This window comes from Carassius gibelio, chromosome A6 (assembly GCF_023724105.1).
Source record: "Carassius gibelio isolate Cgi1373 ecotype wild population from Czech Republic chromosome A6, carGib1.2-hapl.c, whole genome shotgun sequence".
Taxonomy (NCBI): Eukaryota; Metazoa; Chordata; class Actinopteri; order Cypriniformes; family Cyprinidae; genus Carassius; species Carassius gibelio.
Genome location: NC_068376.1, coordinates 17,322,762 through 17,338,734, shown reverse-complemented (window position 1 = coordinate 17,338,734; position 15,973 = coordinate 17,322,762). Strand labels below are relative to the sequence as shown.

General features: G+C 37.9%; 1 protein-coding gene across 2 annotated transcripts in view; it reads right to left on the bottom strand.

The window, feature by feature from the left end:
* Window positions 1–3,600: 3,600 nt before the first annotated feature.
* The window catches only part of LOC128015557 (ras-related protein Rab-6B), an 85,969-nt gene continuing 73,596 nt past the window's right edge, over window positions 3,601–15,973 (bottom strand). For both annotated transcript variants that reach the window (XM_052599458.1, XM_052599460.1), the window contains exons 7-8: window positions 8,781–8,847; window positions 3,601–4,868 (exon numbers count right to left, since the gene is read on the bottom strand). In XM_052599458.1, coding sequence (XP_052455418.1) covers window positions 4,804–4,868; window positions 8,781–8,847 — 132 coding nt within the window. In that variant the 3' untranslated portion in view covers window positions 3,601–4,803. The remainder of the gene's footprint in view (window positions 4,869–8,780; window positions 8,848–15,973) is intronic.

Below are 15,973 nucleotides of genomic sequence, written 5' to 3'. Positions count from 1 at the left end.
TAATGGGATAATTTGTTAATCTGTTTTAAAATTATCTGGATTAATTAATTAAATTCATTTAACATTATAATAATCCAGATTACATTTAAATTGTAATATTTCACAATATTACTGTTTTAGCTATTTTTCATCAAATAAATGCTGATCATAAGAGACTAAAATATATTTTCCAAAATATTATTCTTATTCAAAACCGTGTCCAGTTATGCATGAGAAAAGAATAAGAAAAATGAGAATGGTCAATAATCTTGTTTTTTTTTTTTTTTTTTTGGTAATAAGACACTTTTATTGATTTAACTGATTTGGACCGACATGCTAGATTTCTATACAGTGTGAACGGTAAAGCTAGCTCTGAATCAATCAGGCTGGCTCCACTGAGCTAAAACATATACACAGGGAATGGTTGCACCCTTAAAAGCATAACTCATTTACACACAGACATTCACCCAAGGTTGATGTAGCGCTGTGTCAATCACAATGACTACCGGTAGTACAGGTACACTGATGATATGGTTCCATCCACGGGGCGTATCTGCACCCCATTAAATTCAAATCAGAACCTCTTTTCAGAAGATAAGAGTGAAGAAAAATGTAAACAAAACCAATAAATACCGCCATTCAGCTTAAGTTAAGTGATATCTTTCAAACCCCTCTGTGATGTGAGAAAGCATTGGCGCAGGCAAATCTGCTTTTCCCTTTTCTGGGCCCATATTCAAAGAAATTTGTACAGGCCACCCAATAATCGCAGCTTTGTGCTTTGTTACTACAAAGTCTCAGCCTTCTTAACTTTTTATGTTTTTATGCTCTTTAATTTGTAGTGAGATAATTCACATCAGTTCAAGTGGCATTTGAATCTGTGATATTTTCCTCTTTAACATTTGCAGAGTAAAAAACATCAGTAGGTCTACATTTTATTGCTGTTTTCTATGTTAAATGTGAAGAATGATGGATGTCATTGACTTTTTTTCTTTTTTCTTTTGAAGGGGAGGGGGCAAAGTAGTCCAAAGGTGGAATTTTCACATTAACTTCACGCAATATAACAATTTTATTATCATAATTTTGACTTTATTCTTAAAATAATATGACGTTAATCGTATTTATTTATTTATTTTTCAACATGGCACTATAATGCTGCCATAGGCTATTTGTAGCTACTTAATGCAAACACATTTTTTAAACAGAAATACAAAATAAATGAAAAACAAACAAAAAAGTAAAAAATAGTGAGGGGATATTATAATTGATTGTTAATAAACTAGTTTATAAACTAGTTTTCTGAGTCAGTACCGCAAAGATGAATTGACGAACCTGACTTGCCATCTCTTTCCTGGACGTGCCTTTAGAGAGAAATGCATTTATTTGGATTACATAATGAAAGGTTTTGCTTTTGATTTGAATTATTTAGTTTTAAATTAATAATGTAAAACATTATATAGATATATTTATCATTTCGGAAAGGCAAGTATTCGCTGAGTTTCAGTTCATCATTATGAGGCACTCATGCTCAAGACAGAGATGACAGAAAGCGCATCAGAAAGCGTTTGTTTTCCTTATTTTACAAAAGCACAAGGGTTTGTTGATATTGTGAGTGCACACAAATAAAAATGTAACTGCAAATGAGGTCTACCTGCCAATGAGGTTTTATCTTATCTTTATGTGGAAAAATGACAGCATATTTTTAAGCGTTCACCGTTTTTAAGCTATCACTCGTTATGCACAAACGATTGAATATGCATTCAACAGTGCACATTTATTTAGGTTAAAGGCACAATATGTAAGTTTTTGTCCCTAAAGAGGGCGTGTATTCAATACAAACAAACAAACAAAGGTGTAGTTTGATGACGCCATAACTGAGTATGGAATCATGGGAGTTGTAGTCTTCATCCCCACAGCCGATGCAATCCGGGCAGAAATCATGTTCATGGATAGCTAATAATTTATTACCATCGCAGTATGAAGCAGAGTGACGCTAAAAGTCATTGAAGTGAAACGAGGCCGCTGAACAAGCGCAAAAAACGGCTCGAAAGCAGCAGAACTTTTATTATGCCACAGTCGACTGCTTCTGCTCCTTCAGGTCATGCGAATGTGGGGTAAAGCAGCGCTGTTTAATCATAATAGATACATTTGAAAGTTCTGTTATAATACTACTCTGGGCAGTTGTCACCTGTCCAATAAAATGCATATCAAATTAAAGCATCTTTGGTGTTTTCATGTTTTCTATTAAACAAAACTGGAAATTTAAGGACTATGACATCTTTAGGGGACACAATAGGTGCGTTCGACTTGAAAGACGTCTACAGACAGCGATCAACAAGAGTAGCTGCATGCTTGCAGTTGGGGGCAGAGTTGAAAATGGAGCAGTCAAACCGGACACTTTCTGCTCCCATTAGTGACACTCACGCGGTGTTTACATACTTTATCACAGATGAAGAGAATTAAATGAAATATTTGTCAAATACAGACATTTCAGAAACATTTCCATGAGCAACAGAAACACTTTTTATATACTGATTAATACAGAGTAGAATAAAGGTCAACATAATCATATACAATTTAAATACTAATAAAGTGGGGGTATATATACTTTTATCAGTGTTGTATGATAAATGTAAATCAATAAAACAGTGCGACCACAATAAAAAAAAAAGAAGCTTTTATCCATTCTTAAAGCACAGATTTGTGGCCATTATTGGAACTGAAAATGTTTGAATAATCCGAAACACACGTGATCGTCGTCAGGTGGTGAATCTGACCAATCGCGAAACATCTGTGTCGTCATCAGCTCTCCAAACACTCTTGTGGTACTTTGATGACACACGTGATAGTCATGTAGCGTCGGCGCCGTCTCAAGTCGGACAAAATTTCTAACCGGCATGCACTGCTTCAAGTCAGATTGCGATCGGTTTGCACGGCAGTGCATGAAGTTGAATGCACCTAAAGACACTTTGAACACTGTTATTGTCACTAGTTAAAATTGATTATTTCTCTGGATTTAAAAATTATGTGAAACATTTGGGATATTTAATAAAAAGATATTACATACTGTGCCTTTAAATGTTTAAATTAAAGTGTTTTATGTCTATAGATTTTATTTTAGGCAAGTCGTCGTGTTGATTTGAGAAGGCTAAATTGATCATAAACAAACATTTGCTCAACTCACTGCCACTGGCCGCTTGGTTGTTCCCTTTAAAAAAACAAAAACCTGAATTTAACAAACATAACATTTTCCAATTTTTTTTCTAAATGAACTTAAGTGAAATATTACCACTTTGCCACTAAAAACTAAACTGAACTTTTTTAATGGCTGAAACGGCAGCTGTGTAATGGGGAAGAAAGAGAGAGTGAAAAGACACTGGGTCCAGTTGGACTCGGGCAGGGAAATTGCAGGGAAATTCATTTCTTCATTTCAATTAAAAGTTCCCCTGAGCTCGGTGGATCCCCAGTCTGCCCAGGCCCATATACCTGCATTCACAGACACTATGCCACTGATTCCAATTAAATGCTGCTGGATTTAGTAGGAAAAAAAGTGATATTTCACTTTGATTCTGCATGGCGCTGACGTCATTTGCTCCTACTTGCTTCCTAAACATCACATATAGCTAGTTTGCACTTGCTTCTGGCTTTATTTGAAGCAACTTTACAAATAATTCATCTGTACAGTGACCCTTGAGCGATTTTCACAGAGATGTACGCTACAGTGTACTCTAAAGTGGTTTCAAGGACAGACACAGCAATTTTGAAACATTTACATCTTCCTTTCTTGAAAAAGTGCATTAAAGATTCACATGAAATACATTTCAAATAAACTGATATACAACACAATGTGTGTCCCCCTGGTCAGTGCACTACCATTTACTGGCCCAAAGAGCAGCTGTAGACATGAGTGGGTTCCTACACAAGGCAAACACTATAATGCTGCATAATGCTAATTCTTAAAAGCGAACTATAGTTATTTTTGGAGGAATGTCCTATCTTTGCATTTCTGACATTAAAGCTTGTTTGAAAATGACAGCTGATGTGTTTACAATAGAATTGGACTGTTCGATGAATCAGTGTGGAAACTGCCAGTGTTCAAATTAATTATTCCAATTAAATATGAATGAACAAGTTTATATGCATGGTTTCCTCCTCTGTCACCTTGCGACTATATGCAATATGCTAAATGCCCTAATTTAGTTAAAGAACTTACACAGAAGAATATTTCACAGAAGAAACAAAACCTTTCATGTTATCAGGTTGTTTGCAAAAAAAAAAAGAAAGAAAATAAAAGGAGGCTAAAATAAGTTGATTTCAAAAGTGCATTAAAAACATACACATTCACATAATCTTGTGCACAGTAGCCAGATGGATTTAAATGCTTTTGAAAAAGGCTAACATGCATGTTTGCCATTTTTCGTAGGTTGTTTGTTTTTTGAATTGCCCTCTTGCTTTTGAAATCCTGCTTTTTATGGCAAAATTATAGAATTTATTATCTGGTTTAGTGCTCATCCTTGTATACAAAAATACAAAACAAAGAAAAAAATCTACCTCTCTACATTTTCAAAAAGTATATATGTTGGACATAGTCTACATTTTTGTTCATTTTTGCCCTTTACTTTTCGAATTTTTAGGATTTTTGGCAATTTTGTTACTAAAGTATACTATTTTACACTTGAAATTGATGTAACACTGATTCCAACAAGTTACTAAAAGTCAGATGGGAAGGCCAAATATCCGATCTGAAAACACAACTGGAAGCTAACCAAGAGGAAGCAACACAACAAGCATGTGGTGTAGATGATGCTGTAAATCAGATGTGAACTATTAACAGGAACATCCGGCCTCAGCAGTTGGAGGCTCCTGTGGTTTGTCCAGTTTTATGTCAATCACTAGAGAATGCTGTTAAGGAAACAAACTTCAGTACATCAAGAAATTACATCAAACAATGAATACAAATGTAAAAGGTGAAAAAAATCCAACTAAGAAAAGATGGAATGATTATTTATTTATTTTGTGGGAGACTGGCTATAGGTAAGACTTGTAATCATAAATGCTTTATTATAAATTAAGATTTATATTTAATATTAAATGTAATGATTATTTATAATATGAATATAAAGCAGGAATCTAACTTTGTGTAACTCAAAAAGTAAGCCTTTGTACTGACCTCTCCTGGCATCAGGAGTAATTGCAGCCATAAATGCTGAATTATTGAATATTTATTGTATCTTCTTTATATCTACAAAAGGCTTTATACACAGCAAAAAACAAAAAAAAAAAAAAAAAAAAAACGTTGTTTTGCATATATTAGCAGATAAGATCTGAATATTTTGACAGAACTTGTAATATATATATATATATATTATTCATTTTATTTATCGTATTCTGACGTCTGCCAGCAAAAGGGAACGTGCACCATCTAGTGGCCTTCATCCGAAATAACGCTCGAAGCTTTCTTTGCGAAATGTCTTTCTTGCCAACATAAAAGAACCTCCTTCAAATGAATATGAACTGGTGTCCCTGAGAGGTGTGTGGGTTTAGTGGAGCTTTTATGCTTGTTCAGTCATACCAGCTGCTCCTGGCTGCGCCGGCTCTCAGAGATGTAATGTGCTCATGTTTTCATTCATGAACAAATGTCGAAGTAGTGAGAGGTGCCATATGTGCGTGTGTAGTTTGGTTAATGGCGTCAGCGTAAAATTATTTGTTTAATGTATTTCACTAAATCAGTCAGATTAAGCCTCATTAATATACTTATAATATAAAACCAAATCAGAGCTTCGTAAACACGTGAAGACATAACCTTGGCCTTGGATTCAACCACGCCAGCCAATAAGATCAAAACATCACATCACTTAATCAGTATTCATTAATATACTTGCATTATATAGTTCACCCAAAATAAAAATTGTATCATGTCGTTCCACCCTCATGTCGTTCCAATCCCTTTGGTTTTTATTCGGATACTGCTTTTAAAAGTTGTCTCACCAGCATCAGGGTATGAATGGATTGTATTTTAAATGGTAACATTCTCTTTAAATCAAATTTATAGACATAACTGACTTTATTATTGAATTACCACACGAGCGGACCCCAATTTTATGCCTCTTTTTTGTTCTCCATGTAGATAATCATTGCCTTAACTGTGCTATTATTCCTAGACACATGCAAACAGAGGCTACCCTACAGCCCACGCATAGAATGCAATAAACACTCTGCACCTTGGAAATATATCCTATTCTGCTGCAAATATTCACACAGATACTAAAGAAAGAAATGTTTCTTGTTATCATAGCAATAGACTTAAACTGCCACTATTACTGAATGTAGCAGAAAATGTAATGAGAGGAAAATAAATTAGCTTCAGAGTGGAACAAGCCCAATATTTGAATTTCATTCTGACATAAACGAGTAATTGAGAAGTATATAACCCACCAAAAACCTTTTTACTCTGTCAAAAAAAAGAGACAAAATAAATTAATATTAGCTATCAACTGACACAACTGCAGTGCAGATCTATAGGTTCGCTCAGAATAGTACAGCTCTATGCTGATCAACAACTGTTCTACAATGACCACTGCATAAGTACTTTAGAACTTCTAATGTACATTCAACTTTTAAAAGGAAGGTGAAAACACAAAATATTTTTCTTTCAATGTCAGAGGCTCCACATCCCATCCGACTACAGGATTTTGGTGTAATCAGTCTGAAGCTAGGCAAACTAGGCAGATGTCAACATGGACAGGTTGCATTACTGTACATGCACTTATGCAAAAAGATGCAAAGTAAAAGGCCTAGTAAACATGATAAACAGGATAAAAATGGTTACTGATGACCACCATGTGTTATATGTGTGAAGTATATAGGATTAGTATTTAATAAATAAATAAATACATATACATATACATATATATATATATATATATATATATATATATATATATATATATATATATATATTAGTGCCGTCAAATGATTAATCGTGATTAATCACATACAAAATAAAAGTTTTTGATTACAAAATATATATGTGTACTGTGTATATTAATTATGTATAAAGAAATACACACACATACAGTATAGGATGTATTTTGAAAATATTTACATTTATATACATTTATATTCTTATATTTTATATATAAAATATAAACATAACATATTTTTCCTAAATTTATACATGCAAGTATTTGTATTCACATAATAAATATACACAGTATTCTCACATATTATGTTAATAAAAACTTTTATTTTGGATGTGATTAATTGTGTAGTTTTATACTGTGCAAGGGTGGAGAGACCGTTTATGATTTATTGGGATTATAAAACAATGAGTGGGTGGATTTTTACCACTATTGGCTGGTTGTTTTCACACACTGCAGCCACACAACTGTGTTCAAACTCCTTATAAAAGTGATTGTTGCATTCTATGGCACCTTTAATGTCCAACAACAAATATTTTAGCAAAATGTATATTTGACTCAAAATTCTCACTCGCTCACTCGCGTAAGCCTCACCCACCACTAACAACAAAATGGATATATTTGCATGACTTTCTAACATTTACAGATGAAGAATATAACTGTGACATGTCAGTTATGCACTGAGGAAAACACAACATCTCAAACGCATCAAATAGCTAAAATATATTTGCTGTTTGCCATGGTGGATCGACTTGATCTATGATCGACATTAAGGGATGCTTAAAAATAAGTGAGCACATAAATGATCTTGACTCATTGAACCTGGCTCAAATTAGTGAGATTGAGTGAACAAATATGTTGTTTATTGAACCACAAAAATCATAAACAAATCTATGCAAGCCAAAAATAATTTTTGGCCACCTCATTCTAGAAAAATTAGTTCTTGGTAAAAAAAAAAATAAATAAAAAAATTCTATAAATATTATTCTTAGATTGTTAGAAATTGGTTGCAGAAGGGGAACCTTATTATATTAAAGGTATGGGAATGCTTGGTTTGCTGTGTAATTGGGTTCACATGCAACATTTCGATGGTGTCAGAATGTGTGCTGCATGGTACATTATTGTCTGAATGTTGAATTATATACTGAATGTTAAAATTTGTAATGTTTGATTCTAGGATATTTTTGTTTACTTCAATAAAATAATAAGTGAATATCTGGGTCCTGAAGCAAAACCAGTTGAGAGCCTACTTATGATGAACATCTATATGAGTACAGTGTTAAACGAGCAATAGAACAGTACAGGCGAATGCAATTTTTCATCGTATTTTGCATCTTTACTAGAAAGAGAAGCAGCTGTTCTTATAATATCATGAGCCTCACTTCAACTTCTACCTCTATCTATGGGGCTTTGGTCAGTTACGATGCTTAAAACTCCTAGGTACAAATATTTAATGAAACGAACGTCAGGAGTGTGTAGTTTCATGTTTTCAAATGCATCTCTTTATAATTCTGTTCGGTAAGAAAGGGTCTGTGAAAGTGTATTTTTCTTCTACATTTGGTATTGACTATTTTTGTGACTAACAATATTAATGAAAATGATACATACAATCCTGTAAAAGTTAAAGTAACATGTTTATGGATTGGTCTCAGTTAAGTAGTACTTATTGCTGGGGCTGTGGGAGTACATAAGACAAAAACAGAAGAGAAACCATGTGCTCCAGGCCATAAGTAAACACTGAAAGCCAGTCAGTTCTTGATTATTTATATATTATTAAATGTGAAGTGGAGTGCAGCAGAGTAACCTGATTAAACAGCACACTACATTTAGACATAGGATCTGAATTGCTGAATTGTTTTGGTTTTGAGATCACTGAAAGGATACTGCCTTCTTTGCTTGTCTCCTGCATGCTCTCCATTCCTGGAAGGGCAGCTGCAACACGTCGAAACAGCTGCAGGAGAGAAGAGAAAATGCTGTTAGAGACTTCAGCTGTTAGTAACCTGAAAACTTCATACAAAAATGTTGTCTGTTAAAACAATGGATAGTGGGGAATGCTCTGCAACCATTTTATTAGTTGTTTTATAAGGAATCTATTCAACTGAGGGGAAGTATTGAACATGAGGGCTAAAAACTTCTCCACACAAATTTTGTATCAGTTGGTCACGTGAATTAGCAGCACTGACCAACAGAACACTGGTATCTTTATAATAAATTTGGGAGATAAAACATTCTCTCTTCAACAACAACCATATTCTTCTTGCTGCCAATTACAGACAAACAAATGCACTTTATTAGGTACACCTGTTCAGCTGCTCATTAATGCAAATATCTAATCAGCCAATCACATGGCAGCATTTAGGAACGTAGACATAGTCAAGACGATCTGTTGAAGTTCAAACCAAGCATCAGAATGGGGAAATACCTTAATTTGCAAAAAAGTTTGAGGTGGTTTTTGACTTGTCTAAAACAAAAAAGGGTTAATGCAAATAATGGGAGATGGAAATGCATTTGGCAATTAAATTCCTCCATGATGGGATAACTTGACCAACCAGCAATCCGATTTTCTTGCACAGCATCTGAAATGCTGTTATAGTCACAAGCAAAATCTGTTTTCAGAGTATTTCTGGATAAATGCCTCCCAGAACTGTCTTACATGACTGTGTTCTCAAACAGCAGCATCCACCTCTGAAAGCAATGACCATATTTATTGCATTTCATCTGCTCACTCTGAGGCACGAGTAATTTATTATATATATTCAGTGGCTTCTCCTACTTTTCTTAGTGATATTAGTGCCAGTTTATTTGTAAGTGACAATTTTGTCCTCTTTGACGTGTTGGATGGAAACCGTGCATATTCGCTAATGTATTATGCAATATTCCAATTTTGCACGTAAGTTAAATTAGCAAATTTGAAATGCAGCTTTGTTGCCAGATGGACTGATCTGGGTATTTCAGAAACTGCTGATCTACTGGGATTTTCACACATAACCATTTCTAGGTTTCTGTGGGCAAAAATGCCTTATTGATGCCAGAAGTCAGCGGAGAATGGCCAGACTGGTTCAAGCTGATAGAAAGACAACCTTAATTCAAATAACCAGAAGGGCATTTCTAAATACACAACATGCTGAACTTTTAAGCACGTAGGAAACAGCAGCAGAAGACCATATGGGGTGCTAGTCCTGTTAGTTAAGACCAGCAAACTAAGGCTACAATTTGAACTGCCTCACCAAAATAGAAGACAATAGAAGATTGGAAAAAGGTTGGCTGGTCAGATGAGTCTTAATTTCTGCTGCAACAATGGATGGTAGGGTTAGAATTTGTAGTAAATAACATGAAAGCATGGATTCATCCTGCCTTGTATCAATGTTTCAGACTGGTGGTGGTGTAATGATGTGGAGGATGTTTTCTTGGCACACTTTGGGCCCCTTAGTGCTAGTTGAACATCGTTTTAATGCCACAGCCTACCTCAAGATTGTTACTGACAATATCCATCCATTTATGACCACAGTGTAATGTCTATCTTGCAAAGGCTACTTCCAGCCATCTTGTAATGGTTACTTCCAGCAGGATAATGCATCATAACACAAAGCTCAAATCCTCTCAAACTGTTTTTTGAACATGACGATGAGTTCACTATACCATACTCCACAGTCATCAGATCTCAAATGAATAGAGCACCTTTGGGATGTGATGGAACTGAAATATCTGCATCAACTGTGTTACACATGGATCAAAATCTCTGAGAAATGTTTCCAGCACACTGCTGAATCTATGCCACGAAGAATTAAGGCAGTTCCGAAGTCAAAATGGGGTTCAAGCTGGTACTAGCAAGGTATATTTAAATAAAGTGGCTGGTGAGTGAATATAGACTTGCATAAGCTTTCAAGGTTGAAGTGGGCTTTGCTTAACAATGTGTGGTTTCACCCACCACTCTGTGAAGGCATCATTATGCTCTTTAGAATATAGTACACAGTCTTAAAGGGGTGGTAAATAAGCTATTTTTGAAGGCTTGTGATTATGTTTATGGGGTGCACTGTAACGTGTTCACGCTTCGTATGTAAAAAAAAAAAAATTAATAAAAATATTTTTTTTTTTTATATTGCCTTATCAATTTGATACCTGAACCTGAATCAGACCCAGAGAATATCAGTGAAGAGGATTAAACAGAACCTGTGCAAGCATAGCTCTTATAGGACATTTCTGAATGGAATGTTTTTTTGTGTGTACTGTCTTATACATTTTTTAAATACACTGTTATTTGCAAATGCTACTGCTGTTTATGTAATCTTTTGATGTCCATTTCTATCCTTATTTAAGCTTTAGTGCAGCAGAATACAAGATTGCGTTTAGTATTTTTGTAGAGTAATAGTTTAACTTATAACAGTAACATTCTACTTCAACAACAGTAAAAACTTGCTCTGGTCCATACAAGATGTGTTTTGCAGACCTTAAAAAGCGAATTCTGTAAAATAAAACATCTCCCTTTGCATTAAACTTTAAGCGTCTTACCTTTGCATATGTTGTTTATCACATACTAAAGTAAAAGAGAAAAAAAAAATCATAATCAACCAACCCTTTAAAAATAGGATTAAAAAAGGTTCCTAAAGTGGGTTCACAGGGGTTTATATTTATATAGTGTAATGGAAAGATTCCATGGATGTTAAAAGGTTCTTAATGGAACTATTGAGGCCAATAAATAACCTTTATTTAAAAGTATTTATTCAATATAGTAAAAACATTATGTCTTAATGACAGGACAAATTATCAGATATGTTAAAATATATATGTTTTGTCTTTATTACTTTTTCATTTGCTTGTATGTTTTGAAGCTATATTTAGTACAGTTCCTAACATTTAATTGTTTTGATTAATTATTAATTCATAATTATTTAAAAAACAAAAGTATTTAGTAATATGTACTAACTAACATACACTTAAGTAATGTGTATATAAAATAGTAATGTGACCACACCTTTAGATATATTAGCAGTATTACATTTTTCTTGGTTATTTCCTATACCAGGTATGCTTTGCAAAAAAAATACTTTAGTCTATATAACATTTAGTCTAGCCACGGCCCTGTGTCATACTGTGCAGCCTTCTGGCAGCAAACATGAGCTGAACCATTTTTAAACCTGTAAAAAAGCTATTTTGGAGCAATGAAGACTTTCTCTGGTGCACTGAAGCAGACCTGACCTGTTATATATAGCAATAGAAATTAAGATCCCATGCAAGTAATTCTTTTCAGAATCATAAATGTCACAGACTAAAAACCTGCTGACCTTTAAAGTGGACTATGTGAGGAGATGATAAAGGGACAGTAAAAAGCACTTAGTCTGGCTCTGCCTTCTGAAACTTGCAATGCATTGCTAGCACTCCGCTCCTAGCAGGGCAATTAATGGCCTACCACACACCTCCATCACAGCCATCCTCTATAAAGGGCTGTTTCCAGAAGCTATGTGAGGCTAAACTGCAATGATATATAGCCATACTCACGCATAATCATATTAAACAGGGCAGTTAGCTTATGTAGCCAACACTACCCATCTCATTTCATGCCATCAGTCACAATGGATTAGCCACAGCGAAATGGGACACACTGGAACATTAAGCAGAGAGGGTCAGAAAGAAAGACTTGTTTTGTTAACTACCTTCAGAGTCATAATTTAGCTGGGACAAAAACAAAAGAAAACAAAACCATTTCAATTGAGAAAAACAGACAGGTCCTGTTCCAAAGAGAGCATTTAATGTATACTTGCGGCCTTGGCTTTCATGCGTCCATACGGTGTCACATTTGTCATTTTACAAATCAGAAGAGTGTGTACAAATACTCGCTTCACACCTATTTGCATAACACAACTGTGTAAGTGTTAGCTAACATATTTATCTACAACAAAAACATTCATCTTTCAGTCTCTTTTTAGTTCTCTGTTTTTTGAAGCAATGTTCCTCTTCAGGAACTCGAGCTGCGTCGAAAACGCTTTGGGGACTCTGAATATTGTGTGTAATCAGTCCAATTGGAAGAGCATGACGTCACAGGCGGGGTGACGTAAGTGACCAGGAAGCTATAAAAAGACATGCTGCGCAGCTGGCGTTAGCTTCGCGTCTTCAGCAAGTGATCTGTGTGTGAATGTCATTTGTTTGTCTTGTGAGTCTTATTTACTGTTGTCTGTCCAGTAGAGCTCCAAGTCATGTCTAAGAGCAAAGCGAAAACTAAGCATTCAAAGGGCGAATCCGGATTGCATTACAGATCCGCCAGATCCGGCGCCCAATCTCTGGAGTCGGAAGCACGCTCTGCAGTTCCTTAAGCCGACCTGCTTAAAGAGCTAAATGAGGGAGAGGAGATCAAGTCCCATGATATATCAGAGCTAAGAAGGACCGCTGATCTCTCCCTCCGCGCGATTGGGCGGTCCATGGCAGCTATGGTGGCCATGGAGAGACACTTTTGGCTGACCCTGTCCGAAATAAAAGAGCGGGACAGGGTCTGCCTTATGGACGCCCCAATCCAGCCTTCTGGCCTGTTCGGCAACGCAGTTGGCACCGTCGTCAACAGGTTTCAGGAGGCCTGCAAACAGGGGGTGGCATTCCATAAGTTCCTCTCTCGTTGCTCTCTTGGGGCATCTTGACGGGAGGTGCCCAAGCCTCACCCTAGCTCCTCGTAGCGCGAGGCCCAAAAACAGACTCTCGGCCGAGGTCTTCTAGGCCCAAACAAGATCTAAGGGCAGTCACTGAAGCTAAGAAGTCCTCGCCAGAAGCCCAGGGCTTCAGAGGGCAGCCTCTGCTGGGGTAGAGCGGTGTACACCGCAGTACACGGTGCCCGTCTAACCCAATCTGCCAACCCTGCCAGTGATCCAGGGCGCAGCGGTCCCCAGCGAGCATTGTTCTCAGTATCGTCCGCCCGTAGGCGTAGCGGGGCTGAGACGCTACTGCCAAATGTATCTATATGGGTCGTGCACACAGTAGAAAAAGGCTACCGTATTCAGTTCGGCTCTGCACCGCAGATGTTCAATGGCGTTACTCCAACGATAGTCGGCCGCAAGCAGGGTCTGGTTATGGAACAGGAAGGGAAAACCCTATTAGAGAAGGAGGCCATAAAGGCAACAAGATCAAGCATGTTGTAGCTCAGATCAGGTCCGAGGATTGGTTTGTCACAATAGATCTCAAAGATGCATACTTCCAGATATCTATCCTTCCACAACACGGGAAGTTTCTGAGGTTCGATTTCGGGGGCGAAGCTTACCAATATCGAGTACTTCCTTTCGGCCTTGCACTCTCACCCCGCACATTCACAAAATGTGTAGATGTGGCTCTGGTCCCCCTGCACATGCAGGGCATCCGTATTCTAAACTATAACAACGATTGGTTGATTTTAGCTCAGTCAGAGCAGGTTGCGGCTTGGCATCGAGATCTCGTTCTCACACATATGGGGGAGCTGGGTTTGAGACTGAATGCCAAAGAAGAGTGTACTTTCTCCAGTTCAGAGAACCACCAATCTAGGCGTAGTATGGGATTTGACCGCAATGCAGTCGATCCTCATCGAGTCGATCCTCATCTCAGTCGAGAGAGTCAAAGAAGGCTAGTCACTCACTGTCAAAAAATTTCAGAGATTGTTGGGTCTGATGGCAGCTGCGTCCAACGTGATACCTCTTGGCCTGCTGTACATGAGACCCCTACAGTGGTGGCTCAAGACCAAGGGATTTTCCCCGGAGGGAAATCCACTTTGAACTATCAAGGTCACGCGGCACTGCCTCCGTGCCTTAGACATGTGGAAGAAACCTTGGTTCTTGAATCAGGGCCCGGTGCTGGGAGCTCCTTGTCGCCGTGTAATACTAGTGACGGATGCATCCCTCACTGGTTGGGGTGCGGTCATCAGTGGCCACCCTGCCCATGGTCTGTGGAGTGGTCACCATCTGACATGGCATATAAATTGTCTAAAAATGCTAGCAGTTTATCATGCACTGAAGCACTTCCTCCCAGACCTAAGGGGTCACCATGTGTTGATGTGCACAGACAACACATCGGTGGTCTCTTACATCAACCACCAGGGAGGTCTGCGTTCGCGCCCTTGTACAGACTGGCGCACCAGATCCTTGTGTGGTCCCAGAGCAAACTCCTCTCATTAAGAGCAATATATATTCCCTGGAAACTAAATATGGGAGCAGACATACTAACGAGGCAGGGGCCGAGGCCCAGGGAATGGAAGCTTCACCCCGAGGTGTTGGACCAGATATGGAGAGATTTTGGCAGAACTCAAGTAGACCTCTATGCGACTCAAGAGACATCACAATGTCCCCTTTGGTTCTCTCTAGTTCATCCAGCTCCTCTGTTACTGGACGCTATGGTACAGACCTGGCCGAGGCTTTTTCTGTACGCCTTTCCCCATTGCTCTGCTCCCGGGAATTCTGGCGAGAGTACACCGGGACGGGTCCGTCTGTTATTAGTAGCCCCATTCTGGCCGGGCTGAGTATGGTTCGCAGATCTGGTCTCGCTCCTTGACGGCTCTCCATGGGAGATACCGATAAGGACAGACCTACTCTCACAGGCACAGGGCACGATAATTCATCCTCGCCCGGAGTTGTGGAAGCTGTGGGTGTGGCCCCTGATTGGTACAGTTCTGGAGTTCCTACAGGCAAGGCTCTCTGCAGGGTTGACCCACTCCACGTTGAAGGTCTAAGTGGTGGCCATTGCGGCCTACCATGCCCTTCTCAATGGTCAGTCTTTGGGAAGACACCCCTTAGTTACACGTTTCCTCAGCAGTTCTCTTCTGAGAGCTCCAGTACGGTCCCGTACTCTCCTGTGGGACTTGGTTGTGGTGTTAAAGGCGTTGTGCAAACCTCCATTTGAGCCCATTCAAGATATTTCAGACAGACATCTGACTCTTAAAACCGCCTTTATGTTGGCAATTACCTCTCTGAGGAGAGTAGGAGATTTGCAGGCCCTCTCAGTGGCCTTTACCTATCTTGAAATTGCCCCTGGCATGACCAAAGCGTTCATATACCCTTGAGCGGGATATGTTCCTAAGGTTGCCTCTGTCACACCACAACCTGTAGTGCTGCAGGCCTTCTGTCCTCCTCCCT